Raw genomic sequence first — 24,893 nt, 5'->3', positions numbered from 1 at the left:
AGTACCCCAGACTAGGCGGTGCACATAAACATGTGCCCTACTTGCTCAACATCACATGAAGGAGGCTCTGGCAGAGGAGGGCAGACTCAAGATTTCCACATTAAAAAGCCTGTACTTTTGCTGCTCTGATGTATTTTCCTTCTGCAAAACAATACAAGAAAAACTATTTTTACAGAGAATCCTGGGAAATTCTGCATGCCCTCTGCCTTGCTCTCTTCGGGTTTTGGCTATATGAATGCTTTCTGCAGAGTAGAGCTGAGGACACCAATCACAAAGTCCAGAGACCAGAAGAGGTGAGGGAGGGACCATCTTTTACAGGAAGTCCTTGGGGAGTGTGGAAGCTCTGGTTCTTCAGTGCCATCTGTCCCTTCTCTACCAAGGCTCCAAGCTCAGGTCCAGTAGGTGGCATGTTTGAATTGGCTTTGAACATCTGGAAATAGTTTGCTATTTGCAGTCCCCTCCTCATTCCAAGCTCCATTTGTGGCTACACGCAGTTAACAAATCGCTTCTTCTTTGGCCCCAGGTATCTTCTAGGGAAGGGCCATAAAATGCCTCTTGGGCATTTTTAGTCACCGGGACAGTGCATTGCCTCCTGCAGTGAGGCAAACTGACAGAAAACAATGGCAGGAAAGCCCACTGTCTTAACATCTGGGGCCAAATCACCTAGGGTCCCTTGGTCCAGCATTTTCTTGGTGACCTATGAAGCAGAAGTTCATACACACCTTCTCCCACAGGGATTATAAGGTTGCAGGCTCCTAGCCAAGGTCTGGGGAGTGTAAGGGGGTGAAAATGGGGAACAAAGAGAAGAAGGAAAGAACAGAGAAGAGTACTTATGTCAGTCAAAGCAAAACTAAAAGGTCTGGGGAACAAAGGAGGTTGGCTTTGGCTTTGGCTCAAGATCAAAGCCTGGAGGTGGCTGTGGCTTTCTGAACTTCTGGATGAAAGTAGCAGACAGAGGTTTTTTTTCTTATGATACTGGTAGCACGGAGGGCTGCTTGCAAGAGTCCAAAACTGCAGAGAGTGAGACCCAAGGAGGCAAGCTTTCCTATCCCCCTGACTTGCCTTTGGAGGGAAAGAGGTTGGTGGGATTCAAGTGTCATGTAGCAAGGGAACAGAGTTTAGACTGTAGCACCTCAGTGGCTTCAGAGATCAAGAGTAAACACGACCACAACTGCCTATCTGTTTGAAGTAGGGTCAGTGGAGGCTTCAGGATAGGGAAGGGGCTATTTCTTCACCAAGCTGTGTGTTCAGTGGAAACATGAGCTGGCAAGAAAGGAGAGTTCAGCTGAAGCCTAGAACATGAAATTGAAAAAGTGGCTTTCTAACGAAAAGCTAAAGGAGAAGTTCCACAGTCAGTTTCACTGCAGCAAATGATGGCAAAACATTGCAGCCAAGGGGAAGGGAATAAAGTTAATTTGAAATTAAGAAGGGACTTGATACTCTGCTGAGCTAAAATCTGTGTCACTGTTACATAGATTCGGTTTTCTTATGGGCATCTGCCTGTTTCAAATGAGGATGAGAATGGCTGAGGACACTCTGAAGAGAGGATAGCCTTCTACAGTGTTGAAACTTTGCCCAGAAGTCACACTAGCTTTCTGTTCATTCACAAATAACCCAGCATGTCAATCACTTACCATGGAGCCTGGTAACTGAAATAAATCACTTGGACTGAGAGGTTAGGAAGCACTACATACAGTACCTAGCATCAGTTGAAGCAGTCACTTAAGAAGCTTCTTGGCATGATAAACATGCCCTTCTTTCAGGAGTTCCACAGTTCAGGAGTACAGCTCATGTATAAATATCTCTCTCTCAGAATTTCTTGTATACCAAAAGATTCCGGCAATCTGCTGGAAACAAGGAGAAGGGCTGAGCTAACCCAAGAGTGGCTGTTTTTTATGTCCCTTTCCATTCTGAGACACAGGAACATTTTTACACATTAGCATGCTAATGTCTCACTGTGGCACAGCTGGGTTTGATGGCAGATGGCATAAGGACTTGTCCAGAAGAAGAAGAAGACATGAAAATGTCTTCTATGGGCAGTTGAGCTGTAGGAGAGGAGACCTCTGCAGCTGTTCAACTCACAAATAAGTACAGCTCACGAGAGGTACAACTCACAAATAATACAACCAACCAATAGGAAGCTTACTGTAAATTCATCATGCAAATATTATTCAACCATCTGAAGAACGGCTTGACTAATGAAAAGGTTATTTGTGAATAATTCCAGAAGGATGATAACACATTGGAAAAAGCACAGAGAAGAGATACTGGGCTGATTAAAAGACTAGAAAACATGCCTTAGAGTGAAAGACTCCAGGAGCTCAATCTGCTTGAGCAAAAATCAGGTGAAGGGTTGACTTGATCACAATCTCTCAGTGCTGACATGAAAACAGAGGATTGATAACGAGGGCTGTTCAAACTGAAATTGGATGAATTCTGGCTGGAAAAAAACCCATGATTTTTTAGAAGCAAGAGTAATTAATCAGTTTATGTAAGGCTTCTGGTGAATTTCTCCCTTCATTAGCAATATTAAAAAAAAATTCCCTCTAAAATGACTGTATTTCCAAGAAAAAGCAATTCATTGTGATCCTGCAGCCTATGGTACGCAGGAGCTCAGACTAATGATGCCAGTGGCTCCTTCCTACTTTGCAATCTCTGAACCAACAAGCAAGTTACTCAAAACTGATAGCAGAATTGTAGACTCACAGCATCATTTAGGTTGGAGGAGACCTCAAAGAAGGTAAGCTGCTGAATATACATACACCATTTGTCAATGTTATTCAGCAGGCTCTAATTATGTTTGCAATGACTGAGGAGATCAATGAAAAGACTCCTAGTGACAACATCACCTTGAGTAAATCACTATCTACAAGACACATCTTCACTCTCTTTGTTCTTCAAGGAGAAAAATCCTCTTTGCAGGTTCCTTTTGCCCCTTGCCATACCTGTCTCTCTCTGCCTTCCACCAGTGAAAGGGACTAAGGAAGGATTTGTGAGGTTTAACTCACTAATGATTGCACAGTGCTTAAGAGCCTCATCTGGGAGATTCAGTCTATTCCTGTTCGATCCCACTCACTTATTCTCTTAAACAAATGGAGGCAGTCACTTGCCTCCTCATATCTGGCAGCTACTGCAATAACAACTTCAAAAATAGATTTTGGCAGAGAATAAAAAAAAATTAAAAGTGTCCTGACTTTAAAGGCTAAAACAAGGATTAGACAAGGCCGCTTGATCTGGCAATTCACGGGGAAATAAAAAGTTCCTTCAGTCATGACTGTGTATCATTTGTTGAACAGAGTCACTGCCTGAAACATTCCCAGTTCCATGTAGCTAAAAAAAAATAAAAATGCTGCTGCTCTTCTTGTGACCAAATGTGAAGTCACTCTTTGGATCATGGTATAAAGTCATAAGGGTTTGGTCTGATTCATTTTAAGAGAGGAGGTTTTCAAATCAGTGAACAAGGCAGTTCAGCACATCGGTTCAGTCGCCACCCTATTAGTAGATTTCACATCTACAATAATAACAAAAGCTGCTAGAAGGGAAACAGGCCCCCTGCTCAGCTGCCTTTCTTTGTGTATTTACTTGAAACCAGTCTTGCAGAGAGCTCTTAGCCTCTGGACTGAACATTAGTTGGAGTTGAAATAAATATGAATGAACAATGGCTAGGACACTCAAGTCAGTTGGTAATGTGGTAATGTGGTTGTACTGGAAGAGAAGAGAGGGACTGGTGAAGAGACAGAAGTGCATGTGTGTGGATTCCTTTGACAATGGGGTTGCTTTGCTGAAGTATAATCACTTCTCTTCTTTGCAAAGACTTCCAGCTCTTTTTTACATGGGAAGATAAAACTGTCCTTATCTCAGAGATGCCAAGAGGTACACAGAAAATTAACCACTTGAGACCACACAGAATGACTGCCTAATGTAAGGCACTTAACTGAAAGACCTAAACTTTAGTTCTCATGCCAGACTACTTGCAATGGAAAGAGATTCAATTTCATCTGCTGCCTAGAGTGGCACATTACCCTAGTTGACTATAGCAGTGCGTGGGACTTTAAGTGTCTAAGGTTGGATGGTATAAGGTTAAGACCTCAGCCCAACCTCTTTATGCTTTGTTTTTTAGCCAAAACTCCCTCTACAAAACTCATTGAAATCAGTGGGAAACCTCTTGAGGATGCCAGTGAGCTCAGCAGAAAGCCATGCAGCTGAAGATCCAGGCCTTGGTGGTTACAGCTTTGTTTTGGGAGTTTTAGTCTAAATTTTCAAAATGGTTCAGCTGCTCATACCAAACAATTGCTGGACTGTCTCATTTCTCCTCATTGGGAATGGGTATCATTTCATGTAGGAGAGTCAGAGGCTAGGGAGATGCAGCTTTTCCCCAGTGACAACTCTGAGCCATGCATATGGGGCAATCACACGTGTCCAAAGAGGTAGGAATCCTGGGTGCAAATGCAATTGAAGATGGTCTATGTGTGTGTGTGTGTGCTGTCCTACTGTTCATGATTTCTGGATAGCCACAGTCATTTTTCTGAAGAATCTCAGCCACTCCTACCTAATTTCTGTTGATCAGTCAGTGGGTTACAGGTTCCTTCTGGAACAGAGACAACCTCACAGGAAGCGATGGCAATGAACTCAGCAGAGCAGGCAGCTACTCCGTCTTCCCTGTTAACCTGAGACTGCAACAGAGCTATGGAAGGTTATATACCCCACATGTCCTGGACCACATCACCAATTGCAAGTTGTTCCCTTTCTTGAGGAAAACATCAGAATCAAGCAAATGGACTTTGCTCTTTGTTGTATTTCACATTATTTGACCTTTCTGCTCAGCAGTTCTAAGAATGAGAAAATGAAGCCAAGATTGGCAACCAGTAGATCTCTTAAAAAAGTTAAATGATAAATTGCATCTGACTGAATGAACCCATGAGGCCTAAAGTGATTCAGTCTCTCTAAATCTTGGGATTTTATTGGGAGGGATACAGCTACATTTGATACAAACATATGTAGTAGGGAGACACAGATGCTCTGTTTCTAAGCTTACACTCATATCACCAAAGCCCCTGTACACATAAGGCCGTGCTGCCAAACAGGCTGGCACTCTGGAAGGACTACTGACCAACCTGCTGGCACTCTCACTTCCACTCACAGCTGAGTGTGTTTGACAAAGGAATCATACAGATACCTGTAAGCTGAACTCAGTGTCTCCATGCAGGGCCAAAATCAGGACCTTCACGGACCTGACAGTAGGGCAGAATTTAGCCACAGCAGCATTTCACTAGAGGACCATCTAGACCCTTACAGAGAGTCTGACATGATGTCAGTGATACCTAATGCCAGGAGATTTACTGGGAAGAAAGAAGCAAACTGCAGAGAGCCATGAGCAGGCAGTGATGTTTTAACTCTCTCAGTGAAGGAGACCTTTTGGTTACTGGCTGTCAAATTCTGTTCTCATATCATTCCGGGGAGGGACCGTGCAGAGTCCAGCCCTGGGGAAGAGCCACCCAAACATTTACAGCAGCTGGAGTTGTAAGATACTATTGTGGCTGGAGAATGGGCTAGGATTCTTGTCAAGGTAACCAGTTAGTCACTGGTCTCAATGTGCTGTTCTCTGAAGACAATACAGTGCTGGATCCTGACTTCACATAAAAAGAACGAGAAGGAAACCACCAAAAAAACCCTACAAGGGATATTTTCCATAGGCAGAACTAGAAAAAAAAAATGGAAATTTTCCTTTTTTGGATGAAAATCTGAAACCTGCAGACTTTTCTATGTAAATTACTTGATTATTTTTTATGTAAAAAACCCCAAAACCCCAGTGAAAAATGGTTACTTTTTTCCTCATCTTTCCTTTCTCCCCTTCCACTTTTCTCCAGTGCAATCACTGAAAAGGGGGTAAGAGGAAAACAGACAATAATTCTGAAGAGAGCAAAATGTTCTTCACAGGAATATTTTTGAACAGAGGGCTACTAGACATTTGATGTGTTGAGCTCCCCCATCCATAGTTTCTGTGTTCTTCAGGGAAATCCATTTGCCCCTGGGGTTAAGTGCTTCCATTATTAATCCAGGTATATAATCAGGGTTAAATGCAGCCACTGTGTAAAACATGACTGCCCTCTCATCATATGACTGGGAATATTCAAAATGTGTAGGGAAGGTGTGGCCTCTTCATGTTCCTGTATAACTTTTCTTCTAATTAAATTCCCTAAAGCTTAGTTGAACAGCATGAGACTGCCTGTAGGACAGGTAAATTGGTACAGAGGGGTTTTATTCTCCCAGCTTTCCAATTATTATTTCATGAAAAATACTCAGTTATAAAATGTCTGGAATGGATGCTGAGCTACATATGGAAGTGAATTGTTTGCCAGTGTCAGATGCTTCCATAACATGCATGTCACCATGCCTCTCTCAGTTGGTGACTAGTAGTTTGCAAAGTCTGGGTGAGCATGGAGTGGTTTCACCAGATATGAGTGAGATGCTGTGTAAAAGAAGTCGTATGGTGTTTGAGGTTTGTCTTTGTAACTGGCTCCAGCAATCAAATACACCTCCTCCCAAGCTGTTGTTTCCTACTATTCCATCCACTTAGCTTGAATTTTGGTTTTTGCTATGAAAGACCTTATAGATATGAGATGTGATTGCCTAGAGAAGGCAGGCAGATAATCTCAGTTGTATAGTTATATTTTTCAGTGTTAGCTTTCTGGGTTTGCCCTTTAAAGATATGACAGTTGTATATAAGTGGAAGTAATTTAGCCCTGGAGGGATGAAATTCTTTTTTAAGCTCTTCATGTAATCTTAGTTTGTTATTGCAAAAAGATCTCTAACCAGGAGCAATTGGGTCCAATCTGATGCAGAATTAAAAATAACTAGAAATCCTGGGGCAGTCCTCTGCAGTACCAGAGTGGTTGCCAGATGCAGTTGGCATCAGATGTGTGTCTAACTCAAATGCATTTGCCTGTATTTCACCCACAGGTATTGCAGACAGGAGGGCAGCTGGAGGGGTGTCCTGCCGACTGTTCTGCAAGTGGAGGCTCACAATGCCATCATATTGGTGCAGAGGGTTCAATGAAGTGGCACCCTATAACACTGGCAGCTGTACAAATACAGGGTAGAAGACAGTTCCTGCCTAGAAGAGGTAAAAGGCTGCAACTGGCAACAGAGAAGTGCAATGATTGCCTCTGGTTGTTCAGCAGCTCAGAAAACTCTTGGAATTGATTTGGCTCTGCAGACACTTTGAAAACAAATTTAATCCCTTTTCCAGTAAATTCTTCTGGTTTACTGCTAGCATGAAATGTCCTGACCACCACTTTACATGCAAGCACAAGGTCACTACAGACTGTACTGGATTATATGCACACTTCAATGGCAGCATCAGGATTTCAAAATGATGCAAGAGTATTTTTGTGCTGAGGAAGTGGTGAGACCTTCAGTTACCCAGAACTAGATCATCAGAAGACAAGGCAGGGTAGGGCTGGGAATATCAACCTGCCAGTCTTATCCCAGTATAGACTGGGTCATGTGAGCAGGCAGGAATTTTTCTAAGGTCAGATGCTATGGGCCATGTCTTCATCATATTTACATATCTGATTTTTAGGCAACTATGCCCCTTGGACATGTAATGAGGTTGGACTAGATAGCAAGGCAGCCTTAAAGAGGTGGACTAGAGTTATGGGATCAGTTACCTTCAGGAAGCAACACCTAGTCTCTTACTGATCTTCACAGTTGGGAAGAGCAGCATTTCCTCTAATGGTGAGGTTAGAGCCCATGTTTAAGAGTTGGGGAAAAAAGGAAGGTGAATGCTTTTTCTGATTCCTTTGGGTAGGATAACTTGGAGAAAACGTGATTCAGTCTAGCTTTGTTTTGTGGGCTGTTCAAGAACATCTTAGTCTATCTAATGATGTGGGGCAATAGCTTGTTCTTTGTCAGACAAGGAATATTTCCAGCCAGATAGCCTGAGCTACCTTTAAATTATTTGATCTAGCAGTTTGACAGCACTGAAGAGTGTAACATGGGCTAAAAGTTGACTGAAGTGTACATATACCTTCAGTGATCAACAAAACCCTTGCACCAGAACACCTGTGAACATTGTTATAATCTTTGTCTTCTTAACCTAGTGGACTGCCTCCCCTCTACAGGAGAGAGGCTAATTCTTTATATCTGAGGATGTGACAGGGCAAGGCCACGTGGACAGTGCTTACAAAACAGAAAAGAGGAAAGACAGTCTCTTTGCAGAGATTGTTCAAAGGTCAAAGAACACACATTGTGCATCATTAGGGCTTTCAAGTTGCTTGTATGTTTTCAAGTAAAATGAGTCTAGGGAAACTACAGCAGATGAAGAGTTTAGGGAAGTAGCCAGAGACAGTTATGCAAGAGCCTAAGACTTCAAACAGATTTTTACATACACACTTGCTGAACCTCATTTCTAGTACCTATTCCTTTATGATGATTCCTATTTTTTTTAAGAGTTCATCGCAGATCTAGCGCAAATCTGAGCTAACCAGACAGAAATGAATGGAACACTGCCCTGCTTAACTCTGTTTTTCTTCTATCCCATCAGGTGTAAATGAGTGACTGGCTTCAGAAGCACAAACACATTGAAAAAGGAGCGATGATGCATTCAGTGCTTGCAGCTATGAAGCCCTGGGGCCTTCTCAGTTCATAGATCAAGCAGCCATCAAACCACATCACAACACAAATTTATGTTCCTCTCCTCCTTCCCAGCTCTCTGCCCTTCATAAAATCCACCAATACTCCTACTCCAAATTCCCCAGAGACACACTATTACCAGACACAGACAGACAGACAGACATCAGTCAGTGAGGTACAGCTCATAAGTAACTCACTAAAGTGTCTGCTGGGATGAGGGAGGGAACTGCTGTGGGTGTATTGTTCCAGTCCCATCATTTCCCAAAACACTGAATGAAATAATAACTTGTTTATAATAATGCATGACATCACGGCAATGCTACAGAGCTGCACTTGAGAAGCAGCTTTGAACCCTGTGACCTTCCTTCAAGTGAGAAAGTCTTTAGGGAGGCCACAGGATTCAGAAAGTCCTAGTCTTCCTCTGGTTCTCTAGAAGACTTTTTTATTCTAGAATTAAAAAAATGGCAAGGACCACATGCACTTGCACACTTGAACCACCTGTTTTCTTTTCCCTTAGAGTTGATCTCTGGCTTAAAGCTAAAGATACCCACTTGCCAAGGAGTGACGGGAGCGATACATCAATTCATTCCACAGTAGATTTTTGACATAAAGTGAACCACGTCCAAGCACTTGATCCATTCTCCTCCAATAAGCTACCAGAGGAAAAAATTTCATCCCCTATCTGTGTCACACCATGTTGACATTACATAATTATCCACTCCCCTTGCCTTTACCTACCTGCTTAAAAGTACCTGGCCTTACAGGTTCACCGCTTTGATTTTGATACACTCTTTCTTTGCCATAATACCACAGCTAAATCCCTTTGTGCTACACAGCAAACAACTGCACCTTCCTTTGAAGGTACACTATGTACACTGCCTACTGTACCTTCATTATTTCTAGGCAATACAGAGCATCTGCTGACCAGTTAACCTCTTGTATTTTCCTATTTTACAGTGTAGTAAAAATGAAAGCAATCCAAAGTTTAGAAGGGGGAAAAACAAAAGCCAAACCAAATGAGAACTGATCCTGCTTTCCTGAGAGATCTACTTTAGAGATGTAATTTAATGCACCTTCTATCTTTTTCTTTCCCCTAGGCAGCTTCTTCCAAAGAAAGGAATCGTATCTTCAGCATCAGTTTATGTCTGGGGGACTAATCACTCCCAGGACTGAGCCCTCATGATGACTTAAGCTGCTCTGAATACAAAACTCCATGCATGGAAGGCAAAAGCTTTGTTTTGTTGCCCCAAAAAGGGAAGAAGGCTTGCTAAAAACAACCTTCAATCAGCTGTACACATCTAGACACTGTTGTCTTTAGTGTCCCAGATGGTCCCAGCTGTTGGCATATGCAATGACAATGACATTCATTTCTTTTGCATATACATCCCATGCGAGTCCAATTTTTCAGCTGCCTGCTGATGGGAAGTGAAATTCACCCAGAGAAAAGCTGTGCTTGAGGCCTACAGGATCCCAAAGCTTGTGCAAAAAGCCTCAGTGGGGAGGATTAGTCGTAGGATCACTTCTGGCTACTATCTAATTTTATCTGTGTGTCACTGATACCAAACGTCATTCTTTTCATTATGAGAACCCCTCGACAAACAGGACTAAAAATAAAAAGCAAGAGCTCGGAGTTGGCACAAACTGTGCTACATGGACTCCAATTTGTATAGCAGGAACTATAATCACTCTGAGACGTGCCCAAGCCCTCGGGCATCCCACGGGATTTCAGTCACTTGTTTACAAGGTGTTCTGATTTGCAGCTGTTTGACTACTGTGGCATTTCAAGAGGGGGCGGTTTGAAAGGATGTTGTTACTTTGGACGTTGGGATTGGGAAATGGGTATTGAAAAATCACACAAGAAACAGGCGAGTGCTGTCTTTGTTCTTCCCCCCTTACATATGAATGACGTCAGTGCCGGGGAAAGGAGCTTCAGGAACAGATCCAGAGACCAATGCTCTAGAAAGAATACACAGGGTACAGGTAAATCCTCGAAAACAGAGTTGTGCCCTAACCTACCACACAGAGTGCCCCGCATCTGATCTGGGGGGACTAAGCTCTGGAGGTAAGAAGGGAACCATCCAAGCCCATTGCTTTTCCACCTTTTCTAACAAGGTTACCAGCAAATAAATTGATATTGTGCCACGGACATCCCTAAGAACTAGGATAAAGGCCATCACCAGCTCACTTCAAACAGGCCAGCAGCAGCTGAAATGGATTTGGTCACTGGCTTAAAGTGATTTATCAATTCAGATGGCTCTTTCCATCATTCCCGCTCTCCTGACCTGAACAGTTCCTCTTTCAGAGCTGCATTAAGCTAATACCCACTTTCTTATGGGCCCTCTTGGGATAATGGATTCAGATATGCAGAAGGAATGTAAAAATCTGTCTGTTATCTGGGATGAGTGATTTGCACAATAGTGCCCGTGAGTGTTTGTTTAACACTGTGGACAGCAGAACCCTGCTAAGTGGTAACACGCTGAGAAAGGGAAAGCAAGAACGGAGGAGAAAGTAGCCTGGCTGATTAAAAACTATGTCCACCGAGCTGTGTGCGTTTTTTGGCTTAGTTAGCTGTTCACTTGTTTTTTGTGGGAAACCAGGAAGGACACGTGGAGCTTTTCCCAGGCTTTAGTGTTATTCTCTTGTTTCCAGCATTGGTTTTTGTATGCATTAACTGACAGTAACTCATGTAGAAGATCTAGTGCCAAGAGGATATTTACCTTGCAAACATTTAATCTGCTGCCCCTTTCTCCTCTTCTGTGACTTTTTCAAGCGATGACTGACGGGAGGCGCCATGTGCACTTGAAGAAGCATCACTCCTGCCAACCTTAGACACAAGCCCTCTGCCTGCCCAGTGTGTGCCAGAAACCTGACTGCACTTTCTTGGCAGGGAGCAGCCTTCCCCTCACTTCCTGGAGGTGAAAGAGGGCTCAGCCTAGAATGCAAAGCATAAAAATGTAAAGAATCTGTTAGATTATACTATGACAAATTGGTGTTTTTCTAGCAAGATTAAAACCCACCCCGTGTTTGATTCTGAGTGACATTGATCAGTTTGGCACCAACAACTTCTCCACTGGTGTCATGAGTGACTTCTCTTTAAGCAAGCACCCAGAGAAGCACTCCTTGGTTTCTCTAGGCAAAGTTGAAGGAAAAATCTGCATTTGCATTGCACATGCCATCAAAGATCTCAAAGTACACGACTTATCCTAGCCCACATGGCAAATCTGTATCCGAGTTGGGTCAGAAATTCTGACTCTCCCTCCTTTGCTCCAGCCAGGCTGACTTTTCCTCAAGGTCAGCTATGACTGCTGCCATCAGAAGCATGCTATACTGTCACCACCTTGTCACACATACCAGTTTCAGACTCCCTGGTTTTTACCCATAGCTATGGAAAATTGTCTGCAGAAGAGGCTGCTTAGAAAGGAAGTGGAAGATTGCTGAAGTCTATTCTAATCCACAGTCTATATTTATGCAGCCCTTGTCACAGCAGAGCAGAGAAAATGTCACTGGAACAGTTTTCTTTTTGCCAACAGGCAAGAGGTTTAAAACGAGGCAGTATAACCTCTATTTGATGATGTGTTTCTACAAATGTTTAACTTGCTATTTCATTTAAAAATCATCTTTAATGTTGATTTATATTCCTGGCAGTGAAGTCAGGAGGTTGGCAATCCCATTCCATTTCAGTCTGTGCTCTGACTGAGGCAATAACGCAGATCAAAGAGAAGGAGTCTTGCAGCACTCACATTTTATCATCCTGAATGTTTTCAAGTTCTCACTCTGATATTCATGGGCAGATTATGTAACTACTAGATTTATACTTCTGAAGGCCAAATAGTAAAGACTGAAATGTTGTATCATTAAGAGGAAGTATTTGGAAATAATTGAATTGAAATAAGGAACAACATATGAAGCAAACACTTGACAAAAGCAGCAATGCTTTCCTGGAGATGTTGTCTTGCTCCAGTCTTTTATAGGGTCAGCCATTTGTTTTCATGCCATAGAATATAAAATTAACTGCATGTTATTAGACATTCTAAGTCTTGTTTTCCATCTAAATATGTCAAGCTGACATTTTTATTGCCTTAAGTAATTGCTAAATATTCAAGGACTTGAATTCCATCATTAACAGTTTACCTAAATGATGGAAGAGGAGTAAGCCACAGAACTTCTGTGAATTTTTTAGAAGATAATAACTTACAGTTAATTATCTAACAAGTCAGAGAACATGAAAACTTGCCTTGGTGCCTGCCTTGAGCCTCCCTGCCCATGGTTTTTTGCACAGTATCTTATAAATACTGATAGGTTTAGTTGTCTAATGTCCTGGAGAGTTTGACACCATAGCAGCATCCCCTTTTTTTACAGGAAAGGGAACACAGGCAGACAAAGGTTAGCAGATCATAGAAGCATAGAATCATCAAGGTTGGAAGAGACCTTTAAGATCATCAAGTCCAACCGTCAAAGCAACACTACCATAAACCACTAACCATGGGTTTATGTAGCCCATAAACCACTAACCATATCAACCAGCACCAGATCCAGACAACTCTTAAACACCTCCAGGGATAGTGACTCTGCCACTCCCCTGGGCAACCTCATGGCTAGGCTTCGCAAATGAAGATACTCCCATGCCTAAGATGTACCAAAGGATGAGAGAACGGATTGAAAGCAGCCCTGAGGAGAAGGACTTCAGGGTGTTGGTTGATGAGAAACTCAATGTGACCTGGCCATGTGCAGGTTGCTTGGGGCTCTGAGCAACCTGGTCTAGTGGAAGGTGTCCCTGCCCATGGCAGGAGGGTTGGAAGGACATGATCTTTAAGGTCCCTTCCAACCCAAACTACTCTATGATTCCATGCAGTGGAGCAGGATCTGGACATGCTGCTGGCTGGAGGGCCCAGGCTGTGGGGCTGTCAAGGCCAGGCACAGCCCTCTCTGCATGGGCCTGGCTACTGTGAGCCACCACCAGACACCTGGACAGGCTGCGGGCACATGGTTGGCTCGATCTGTGTGGGGAGATCACAGAATCACAGAATTGTTAGGGCTGGAAGGAACTTTTGGAGATCATCCAGTTCGACCCCCCTCAAGGCAGGGTCACCTAGAGCAGGTAACACAGGAACACATCCAGGTGAGTTTTGAATGTCTTCAGGGAGGGAGACTCCACAACCTCCCTGGGCAGCCTTTTCTACCTCACCACCCTTTGCCACTTTCAATGTAAGGTTCTTCCTCATGTTGAGGTGGAACTTCTTGTGTTTTCATTTATGTCCATTACTCCTCGACCTGTCGCTGGGCACCACTGAAAACAGCCTGGCATCATCCTCTTGGCATCCATCTTTGAGATATTTATATGCATTAATGAGATCCCCTCTCAGTTTTCTCTGAACTAAACAGGCCTAGCTCCCGCAATCTCCTCATAAGAGAGATGCTCCATACCCCTAATGATCTTTGTGGCCCTCCGCTGGACCGTGTCCAAGAGTTCCATGTCTCTCTTGCACTGAGGAGCCCAGAATCGGACACAGCGCTCCAAATGTGGCCTCACTGGGGCTGAGCAGAGGGGCAGGATCACCTCCCTCAACCTGCTGGCCACACTGTTCTCGATGCACCCTAGGATACTACCGGGCCTCCTGGCCGCCGGAACCCGGCTGCACAATGCTCGGCTGCCCAGCACTGGCACCGCCACGGACACGGACAGCGCCGCCGGACCCGCCCCGTCGGGCTGGAACGCTCCGCCCCCGCCCCGCCCTGGCCCGGCCCCGCGCCCCGGACGCGGTTCGGGCGAGCGGAAGGGGCGGGCGCGGCCGGGGCGGCTCGGGGGGTACCGGCGCGATGTTTCTGACGGCGGCGGCCCGTGAGTGGCCCGTGAGGGGCGGAGCGGGGCCGGGGTCGGGGCCAGGGCCGGGCGGAGCGGGCGCCGGGCGGGGGTGGCCGTGGGGGTGGGCGGGCGGCTCGACGGCGGCGCGACCTGCGCTGCCCTTGCCCGCCCTGCCCCTCCCTCGGCGAGCCTCGGGGGAAGCTCAGGGTGACCTAAACACGACGTGCACAGACACAGTGTAGATGAGCATTTTTTTTTTTTTTAATTTTAGCGCAGTTTTGCATTTATGCTGTAGATATATGATTATTTTAAATGCGGTGAGCTGACAGAAATAATTCGGCCTGTTTCATGCTGTGTGGTGGGTTAACTCGGGGGGACCGAAAACCAGCCTTGTGAGAAGGTCAGGCTCACGTGAGAACAGCTCCCTGCCCTGGTTCACCCTCTGGCCAAGCAAAGCTTTGCCTTGGCACCACGGCAGGAACTGCAGCAGGAGTGGGCATGAGCAAGTCGGGAAGAGTGGGGCTGCAGTTTCCACCAGCAGTGTTGTCCGTACCTGTCCTAACCTAGAGAATTCATACTCATTACTGAAGCTGAAAACTTACTGAAAACACCTGGAGGTTGCAGCAAGTGCAGTCTGTCATGCTGAGCACTGTATTTGCACAGACACCTACAAAGGTGGTATGATGGCAGAAGGAGCAGGCAGCTGACATCACATGGACGGATGAGTGGTGTTTATTGTGACAGTAAAGCTCTTTCCACTGTCTATCTGTGGCTTTTGCAAAGGCAGGCGGTGGAAAACTCTGTATGTAACATATAAAGGAAGTAAGATAAAATGATAACTGTTTCTTTTGTTTTTCTCTTTTTCATGCTGCAAAAAAACCACCAGTGGCCAAGAGCAAATCTAAGTAAGTGATGTTTTCCTAACCAGTTTTGGGTTTTGGGTATCACCCTGTATCTTTACAGAATGTTAGGCTTCTCTAAATTTTTTTAATATACCTGAGAGAATTGCAGACCTTGAGTCTAGCTGCCTCTTCTCTGTCCTGCATGTGTGTCTTCTCACAGGTAAGTATAGAATGGTGTGAAGCTCCTCGCTGGGTTCTGAAATTGCAGCAAAGGCAAGTTTGTCCTGTGGGCTGTTGCACTGATCTGAGCTGTAATATCCAAAGCACCTTGTGCGGGGGGAAGCACACCTCTGTGTGCTCTGTGATTAAAGAGAGCATGTAAATTATCTGCATATTCTTGCTCTTGTTTACCTTTCATACCTTTTTAGCTGAGGAGAGCACACTGAGCTACAATGTGGGTCTTTGTTGTCTGTGGGCTGAACTTTGGGCAGGTGCCTTGAAGCTTTCCCCTAGACAGTGGGCAGAGCACTTCCTAGGAGTGGACAGCATGCGGTCAGTGCTCTGGGTGTCTTGGTTTACTCTGTAGTCCAGCTTAGGAGAGATGTTATTGGGCTCTGGAAGAAAATTAGTCACAGTCCTCCAAGCTGTAAAGAAAGCTGATGGTGTGTTAAGGCTTTGAAAGGAAGGAACATGGTACTTGAAACACACGAGTACTCTTACAGTGTGGGCACAAGGAGACAAGACTATGTGGAGAAAATTACTTGCATCCAAAATGCTATTTTAAAAGAAAATTAGCTAGACAAATGCAAGGGGCTAAAGTGATACATTTATGTGAACACATTCCTGTTTTCCCATTCCCAGAAGTTGCATTCTGTGTGAGTGTATTATCTTTCATACATTTTCTATATTTTGGTTTAAGACTCAGCCCTCGACAGAGCCAGTACCAACCATTTACAGGGTTTGAGGAGATTCTTCTCTTACAGAATTTCTGCACAATTGTCAGGGTTTTAAATTAAGACACACTTCCCAAGTATGTCCCTGACAGAGGGCAGTTCAACTTCTGAGTGTTCTACTGTTCACAAAAACAAACACAGCAAAGCAGGAGGTTTCTGCGAGGTGAAAAAGTAGCTGTTTTAAATGGTGGTACTAGTGGTAATGTAGGGATTTCTGCCACACACCCCATTTTATTTTTTTATCCTGATGTTTCTTTTGCTCTTCTTTAAAGTTCCATATATGCTTCAGGAATATTTTATGTTTAAATATTTATCCTTCTGAACTTGCCTTGGGTTTCTCCCTGTGCCCCAATAGCCTTCTAGTGTTGTTTTCTGCCTTTGCTCCCAGTTATATTTCTTCATCAGGGAGTGATTTTTTTTTTGAATAAGGTGTGTTTGGAATGGGCTTGGCCTCAGATGTGTGGAGCATAAGAATTTCAAGGCCTGGTCAAACTGATAACACTGATTCTCCCAGAAAGAGGAAACTGCACAGAAACTTTGAGGAAGTGGATAAGGTATAGGGGGAAGGAGTCTTTGTGGTCACTGGGGCTTCACAGCACACCTGCAGTAGTGTACAGGAGAGGACAATAACCAGGGATAATCCCAAGAATATGCTTGGTCAGTTAATCTGCAGGAATCCAGTGATTTTCTGTTCAAGGAAGTACACTAGTCGAAGCTACACAAGTGAGGAAGAACAGGTTAATTTTGAGTGGCCATTCTGTATTAGAAACAGGAAAATGCAGGGAAATGGAAACTGAACTCAAAGCCCACATGCAGAGATGTGTCCATCTCTTTACTGCAATGGAAGACGTAATTTACAGAATGGTTAAAGGGTTTTACCTTTCTTTTGAGACTTCAGAGGATGCCCTCTGTCTGGGAAGTTGCATGGATCTTGGCATACTTCCAGGTTGGGGGTGTGGGGCAGCTTTTTCAGTCTCCTGACTTGCCCTGCTCCCAGGACACTGCAGGTCCTTCCAGCCCACCCCACAAACCGAGAGCCCTGCAGTGGGGAAGGGGGTTCCTGTGGCTGAGTTAACATCAAGCTCTGTATCTAGTGGGATGGATGGTGCCAGGGGGTCCTGCTTCTCCTTTTGCACGTCTCTTATTCCAGCCTATCTGCTCAGCTTCCTCTCTGCATGTGGAAGTGATAGTCTGATACAGTGTTATCTACAGCCTGAACATCTTTAACTACCATCATCCTTCCTCTCTTGCCATTATCTTTTAAGCCATAATGACTCAGTTCTGTGCTGATTTTTCTAATTTCTTTTTTTCTTTCATGCTTTTATTCCTCCTGCCACACTGTTCTGTGGAGGAGCTCCTTCTCTGTGGGCTTGTATCCTGTTCAAGAGTTGTTTACTTAAACTTGATGCTGGAGCTTGTGGTTTATAGTGGGCTGTTTGTCTTGTTGTAAGTCTGATATTGATGCTCCCGTCCAGAACATCTCTGAAGCTGAAATGGAGTATCTTATGTGATTGTGCCAAATTGTTTATGCTTAAACCTTGTCCATTTGCCTGTGCCCTGGCAGACATGTGGTACAGGCTGTAGCTGAGTGCCTGTGCATTGACACAGAGACATCCCTGTGACTTTAGATACGTTCTGGTGAGGATGAAAAGTGCCGCAGAGACGGGCTTCTGTTTCAACGTCAGGAGACTCCGACTACAGGAAAAACTGGTCTTACTGAGATATGATCCCATTGGTAAGAGCTTGGGGAAAAAGTCAGTGTGCTTTCTATAAACTTCTCTGACTGTGTGGGGCAAAAGATTTGAATGTAACAGGATTTTTCCCATCTAAGCAGAATATGTCATAACATGTTTCATACTCAGATGACTGTACAGTTGCTGTTCTTCATGACATTCCAGTGGGAAGTAAGCATTACCCTCATTTTACAGATTGTGGCAGGGAAACAAAGTAATGACTTGCCTGACACATCAGAGACTTTGATGACAGCCATGCCACATGTCACTGGCAAAGCCAAGTGACACAGGAGTTCTTTCATTCTGTTTCTTTGTGTGGTTTGCTAGACTGTGCTACCTCCAACAAGCAGTCACGAAGTATGCATCAACAGAAGCATTCTTTTAAGTTGCCATGGGTGTTCTGAACAACAAATTTTAACCATCACTTACAAAATGGACTTTTTCTTTTAAAGAAGTAAACACAAGTTCTTCCTCCTCCACAAACAATGCCACTCTCCAGATGACAGTTAATGGGTTCCTTTATATTCCTTTGGTCCTCGCAAATTTTCTTAGCTTAAGAATCTGATTTGTTGGGGGGGGGGTTATAGCACTTGCCAAACTGCCATTTGCTCGCCCAGCTTTTTAAAAGTTGACTAAGAGTTCAGGTTTCTGTAGTTAACTTTAAAAAGCTGAATTTAATGTTAAAAAGCTTAATTTGGGTAAACTTAGAATTTAAACCAGACCATGCATGGTGGAGGTAATGCAAAAAAGGCTTATTTAAAGCTATAGACTAAAGAAATGTATTAAGCAGCTCCAAGCAGATAATATAATGCACGGCCAGTAGTTATGTGGTTCAAGCTTATTTTTTCTCATAATTTTATGTGCTTCTTAGATGACTACTACCTTTTCATTCTTAGAGTTAATATTACAACAGCTTTATGACAAGTGAGAGAAACCACCAGAGAAGCAATATGCTCTCATCAAAGCTGACAGAGGTTGTGCCTTTCCTTTTGAATTCCATACAAAAGGGAAATCAGAAATCTCTTGGACTATTTTCTTGAATAAGAAAAATTCAAATTACTGCATTGAAGCATTGTGCAAAGTGATCCTCCAGCAGCTTTGCAACTTGTAGGAAAGTGAAGAGCTCAGACAGAACACGTAGTAGGTTTCTGAAGTAAGCTCTGATCTTTGTAGCCTGTAGTAGAATACAAGTGAGAAATTGATGTGAGAAAGTGCTGCATGTGTGAAGGGAAGTAAATTTGAGTCTGGATAACAACTCACATCAGGAATATGTTAGGAAGCATTTTCACTTGGCATGCATTTTCACCTTATGTTTTGTACTTCTCAGAAACCTGGGACCTCCACAGAATGAAGCTTTTTAGTGAAGTAGTGGCAGGAGTGCCCAAGTTTCACTACCTCCTAGCTGCAGTGACAGAATGTGTTACTAAGCTGCAGTATTTCTTAAAACGAAACTTTAAAGTGGAAGAAGAGATTTTGTCACTGTGTGGATTGCTCTTGCATAGCTTTCAAAGGAATTCATATAATGAAGTTGAATCAAAACATGCTTTGCAAATGACACTAAAAAGCTTTGCTTTAATTTATTTTGTAATTTTGGGGTTTTAGTAATGCATTGACTATGCTTAACCAGTAGCTGAAGTGACTTTGCCAACATCTGCATCAGGTGCTAGGGGCAGGGTCAGTTTGTGCCCCTGTTGAGAGATCCACAGGACACTTCGTTAACTTCTCAGGCAGACTGTGAGATCAGCTATATCCAGCTCATCAACTGCAGTTGTTTGGGCTCTGGAGTTGAACAGCAGTAGAAAGCAGTAAGAACCTATTTTTGTCCCTGTACGGAGAAGCTGTGACTCAGAGTAGTCACACAGAGCAGCTGTTGAATGTTTTCAGTCATTCCAATCCTGATACTTATTCTCACAGAGGTGAAGTGGACCTCTTAGGAACTAAAAATTACATGTGGTAAAGTGAAAGCACTACTAAATTCCTTCAAGAGTTGGTTAACAACAGTGCTGTGCCAGTCAGTTGCTCCACACTCATTTAAGCAGTGAAGGCAGCCAGGGGAAAAGGGACGTGGGCTCCTTTTTTTAACACTTCAGGCTTTTTAACAAGTTCTTTTTCTTCCCCTATAGCAAAACAACGTGTCCTCTTCACAGAGAAGAGAAAAATCCGCTCTATGTGAACAGTGACTGGACTTGATTTATACTTGAGGAGAGGATGGTCTGGGGGGAGGACGGGGTGAACGCTGATTCAGAAATCCAGCAACATGGGCTGAAAAGAGAGGAAATGAACTGGGATCACCGTCTCCTGTGATTTGAAGGCCATTGTGAATAAAACAATGTAGAGAGAGAAAATTCTTAATGTCTGGACATAGATCATCACAGTAACATTTATTTATCTTTTGAGTTATTTTTACAGTACTCAATTAAAAAAAATTAAATAGCAAATCCCATTGTCTGTGTTTTCCATTGTGAAAGAGGCTGTAATCTTCAAAGGAACTATTGTTTTATAAAGCAATAAAAATTAACATTTTCCACAGCAGGAATTCAATGGCAGGATTGCAAGTTTTTCTAACCTACCAGCCACAGATGTGACAGTAGTGACCATAAGCTGGTGTCATTCCTTGGAGGGGTAATGTTGCACCAGCTCCTTCTGAGGAAAAAAAGCAATGAAAACCTAGTCATGTAAGATGAGTTTTTGGATAAGCTATGACCACGGCTAAAAGGATTATATTATTTTCAGCAGGTTAGTAGGATGGATTTTTCACTCCTGGGTTTTTGTCAAACATGAAGAAACCAAAGTACTTCTCTGATGTTCTTGGAAGCTTTTCTTCCTTAATTAGCTTGCCTGTGTTTAGAACAATATGGCTAGAAACATTTTTCAAAATCTGCCTCCCGTAGCACTCTTGTCCTCTTTTCATTTGGAGGGACCTTCCTCCACCTTCCAGAATGTGGGGAGGTACAGTGCTGCATCTGAGGCGAGCGGGCATAGACGTGCCCGGGCTTGACGGACGGTGCTTTGTTGAGAGCCGCATGCTGGCCTTGGTGTCTGCAGCTGAGTACTGAAGTTGCAGTCTCAAAGCTAACACTCTGCTTCATGTGCTGCCATTGCCCATCAGAAGTTCTGATAAAATCAGTAAAAATACTGCCAGGAGCCCAATACCCTCCAGGTGTTTTGCTGTAAACTTCATGTAGTTCAGTACAGTGCATTGTGTGGGACAGCCACAAGCCCAAAGGCTGTGTGGGGCCAGAGAGACCTGCTGTGCTGTGTTTGAAAGACCCACCACCCCCACCCCATCTTACTACTGTAGAACAGGAACACAGGATTCCTGAAATAAGAAGCAAAGAGACTTTTCTGGCCTTTCCAGTCAGCAGAGGAGAACCTCCTTGCAGTTAGGAGAATAATGCTGTCTGGTATGAGATAAAATCAGCACAGTGATCTAGACAATCAATTAGAAAAGGTCCTGAGGCAAGTCCTTCCTGTAAGGATATGAAGATTGTGTCCCTGATGCCTGGACACTTACTGATGCGATGCAGTTAGACTTCCTGATCATTTCCTCCATGGATAACTTGGGATAGTAAGCCAGGTAGAAGGCCAGTGCTCCCACAAAACTGTCTCCAGCTCCCTAGAATAAAATAACAAACAAGCTTAAATGTATTTGCACAGGGAAACAATTCAGATGCCTTTACCGGAAAGAGAGAAGTTGCAGCACTGATTGCAGGAGTCAGGAAATTGTTCAGGGGTTGAGTTTAATTCACTTTTCTATGCCTAGGAAATTCTGCAAAGTTAAACTAATGCCCCAATACTACCCTTATGCCTAGCTGCTGAGTCAAGGTGCGCATTTACAATATGGCTTAAAACTTAAAGAAAAGCAAGCGTACTACAGTTCAGCAAGATGCTGTTATAAACACTGCTTTCAAAACTTCCTGTTGTTGGAGTGTCTGATTGTGATTTCCCAACCTGGATGTTTCATTAAAGCTATTTTTCTCTCATTTAACTTCTGTTTTTCATAAAGGTCAGTGGTAGAAGGGGCAGAGAAAAGGGGAAAAAAAATAAGCCATGTGGCTTGTGGTGTCCATTGCAGAACGATACATTTTGATGCTTCCAGAACTTAGCTGTTGTTCACTAAAAAGGTCCCACTAACACAGTCTGTGCTGTCACATAAACCACTCTTATTCCTGGGGCAAGCTTTGCCACTTCTGCTGAGATTGACCATGGGGGTGGAGGACAGTGACATTCCCTTGGACCTCCGGCAGCTGTGGCCATCTTGAGGGTTGTCTGCAGGCTGTGCCTTGCCTGCCCCTTGGGAGGCAGGGAGTAGGGAGTATGCCTGCACCACATGGGCACCAACCAGCCCTGGCTTGGCTCTGACTCTCTTGCCCAGATACCACTGATTCTGCTCTGGGCAGCAGGGAATGACAGCTGTTTGCCTCATGAGGGCTTTTTATTGTTTTGCCATGTTCAGTGCTATGCAGTAACCCCAACAACTGGCAAAATTTAACTTAATTGATTATCATTTTTAACTTGATTTGCTCATTTTGGTCCACAGTGTCCTTCCCCCCTCCTCCCCTAAAACTGGCTTGGTTTCTAAGACAGACTGATACCAATTCTTGCTAGTACCATAAAACTGGTCCTAAGGTCCCCTTTTTTTAATCATACTTTCACACCAGTAAAAGCATTACACTGGACACACTAGTATTATCTTATTTCTTTCCAGGACCAGCATATGGACTATTTCCCTGAGAGGTTTTGCCTCTGTAGTTGTAATAAATAGGCCCCAAGAGTCATGGGACAAGAACAAAGGGCCTGGAAAAAACTTAGCTAAAACAGCTGAGCAAAATTTCTAATGGAAGTTAAGGCTGCAAAGTAATTTTCCAGTTTTGAGTACTAGTGGTTCTCAGTCTTAAACTCCTACTTACCCTAAAATCAGCTGCATATGATATCATTCTGGCAAAACAATGCCACTTCCACAGAAATGTTTTCATAACATTACAAGCAGCTGACAGGGCAGAGCAGTGTAGCCGCCGCAAGGGAACCCTGAAGCAGTGGTGAGTGCAGGATAGGGGCGCCTGCCCTATGCCTGGCCTCTCCTTGCCCAGCCCTTCCACAGTGGCTGTTTGTATTGGTGTTCCCAGTCAGGAAACTCCTTGCTTAACGCTCACTTAGCCTGGAGTTTGGGTACTCTCTTCCATCAGAGTGCAGTGGAGAGCATTGCCTGGCAAATGACAAGTTAATAAGCAAAGCTGTAGCCTGGCCTGCAGCTGTAGCAGCACCTGTTTCAACAGTTCTGTATTCCTGAACATACCAGGGGCAGGTGAAGGTTTTTATCAATTTCTGTTGGGCCTTTGTCTCCCTTCTGGTTTCCGGAGCGCTCCCACAATGGCAGGTGGAGCAAGAGCAGGTGATCGCTAGTTAAGCATTGCCAGTGTCTTTTGTCTGATGCATAATAGAAAAATCTCCAGCCCATCTGAGAGTTTGTAATCTAATCAGTGCATGATTAATTATTAAAGCTATTTTGGTACTGTTGTTACAGACAGAAGTAGAATTTCAGCACGCAGATCTGTTCTGTGTAGCTCTAGCAGGAAGAACTCATCATTTTTACATCAAATATCTCTCATACAGTGATCACTGGGAAATGGCAGTGGCCAAATATTTTAATGAGGAATACTCAGAATATCTGGTGTCAAATAGCATAAATTATTACTTGACAGCAGCATGGAGCAGAATACTGTCGCTTTGATTTTTTTTTTTTAATAATTGCTGCACCGTTGGCTATTGGAGCAAAAAAAAGACTTAATTGCATGTCACCCAGGCCTTAGTATGACAGTGAAATGGAATGCAAGTTCTCCCTGCAATGTTACTGTGCCCCTCTGCTTGTGGGTGATGCTCTGAGGTTGTGAGACGGCTGTAGATCTCCCTTTTGGTGGGAATGAATAATGATAAATAACTCTAAAAGCAAAAAACTAGGAGAACAGCGGACTTCCATGCAGAATGGAAAAGGCTCCCTAGCATTTCTTTGCAAGAGGAAAGGTTACAGGGTGATTGGGGAATATACAGAAGGATTTGATGCCAGTAAAATGTTACTGAAATCCTTACTTATACATAATTGAAGTAGTCGGTAACTCTAAAGCTCAGTTACTACTGACCCCAAGGGTATAATAAATTCAGATGTTGGTAAGCAAACGTTTTGTATGGGGGGTGTTTTCAATACAGGAGCTGCTGCACTGAGAACAGTGTCATGCATCAGACTGATTATGTAGATACCCTGTTCAGCCTTGCTTCTGGTCTGTGCAGACATGACTGGTCAAACATGACTTAAAGAGCAATAGCAGAACTGATTCAGCTGCAAGGTTAACTGCAATAAGAACTATTTTTGGCTTACAGAAACAGACCTTCCTTCTTTGGTATTGTGGATTAAACTACATGGGGTTTGGTAGAATCAGAGAAGGTTGGCAGAGAGCAGAAGAAGGAACAGGCTCAAAGGGAAATAAAGATTGTCCAAATGCTGGAATAGCAAATTTAGTAGCTTTACATTTACCTATTTCAAAGCCTGCTATAAGAAAAATAATTCTCACCTACTTCACAAAAATAATGAATTTGAAAACGACTAGTAAGGTGCATTTATTCTGCCCGCTGACAAAATACAAACACAGAGTATGTAATATTTTGCATTCTTCAGCATTTGTCTTCCAGGAATCCTAATACACTGCAGACTTTGAGATAATCCTCATATCTTTGAGAGTCTGGAGACAATTCATTCAATAATTATAAAAGTGTAAGTTATTTAACCTTTCTGTAAAGCAGGAGACGCTAGTTTGTATGAAATAAAATAAAGAATTGGATTTAAAAAGTTGTCTGATATGTTATGGCTCATTCTAAAATGCAAATGTCATGGTTTTGACTAAGCTTTATGGTTTTGAAGCAGTTTTAAATCTAT

General features: G+C 43.5%; 3 protein-coding genes across 12 annotated transcripts in view; 1 reads left to right on the top strand and 2 right to left on the bottom strand.

Moving 5' to 3' along the window:
• Positions 1-16,894, bottom strand: part of LOC108506843 — a 58,897-nt gene extending 42,003 nt beyond the window's left edge. For 5 of the 8 annotated variants that reach the window (XR_001877878.1, XM_017834233.1, XM_017834236.1 and 2 more), the window contains exons 1-2: positions 15,434-16,894; positions 11,352-11,566 (exon numbers count right to left, since the gene is read on the bottom strand). Coding sequence is in view for 3 of the 8 variants with exons in the window: in XM_017834231.1 (XP_017689720.1) it covers positions 11,352-11,566; positions 15,434-15,672 (454 nt within the window). In the remaining 5 variants the exon portion in view is untranslated. Of the gene's footprint in view, positions 1-11,351; positions 11,567-14,058; positions 14,137-15,074; positions 15,238-15,433 lie in introns of those variants that run through there. The other 3 variants (XM_017834232.1, XM_017834234.1, XR_001877879.1) reach the window with 3 other exon arrangements.
• Positions 14,409-20,403, top strand: MRPL33 (mitochondrial ribosomal protein L33). Its single transcript, XM_017834237.1, has 4 exons — positions 14,409-14,473; positions 15,324-15,342; positions 17,861-17,967; positions 20,089-20,403. The coding sequence occupies exons 1-4, from the start codon at positions 14,452-14,454 to the stop codon at positions 20,136-20,138; spliced, it is 198 nt and encodes a 65-aa protein (XP_017689726.1). The 5' UTR covers positions 14,409-14,451; the 3' UTR covers positions 20,139-20,403.
• Positions 20,320-24,893, bottom strand: part of RBKS (ribokinase) — a 70,585-nt gene continuing 66,011 nt past the window's right edge. For all 3 annotated transcript variants that reach the window (XM_017834227.1, XM_017834229.1, XM_017834228.1), the window contains one exon: positions 20,320-21,581. In XM_017834227.1, the coding sequence (XP_017689716.1) occupies positions 21,408-21,581 (174 nt within the window). In that variant the 3' untranslated portion in view covers positions 20,320-21,407. The remainder of the gene's footprint in view (positions 21,582-24,893) is intronic.

This window comes from Lepidothrix coronata, unplaced genomic scaffold (genome assembly GCF_001604755.1).
Source record: "Lepidothrix coronata isolate B3197 unplaced genomic scaffold, Lepidothrix_coronata-1.0 Scaffold230, whole genome shotgun sequence".
Classification (NCBI taxonomy): Eukaryota; Metazoa; Chordata; class Aves; order Passeriformes; family Pipridae; genus Lepidothrix; species Lepidothrix coronata.
This window is presented reverse-complemented; position numbering and strand designations above follow the sequence as displayed.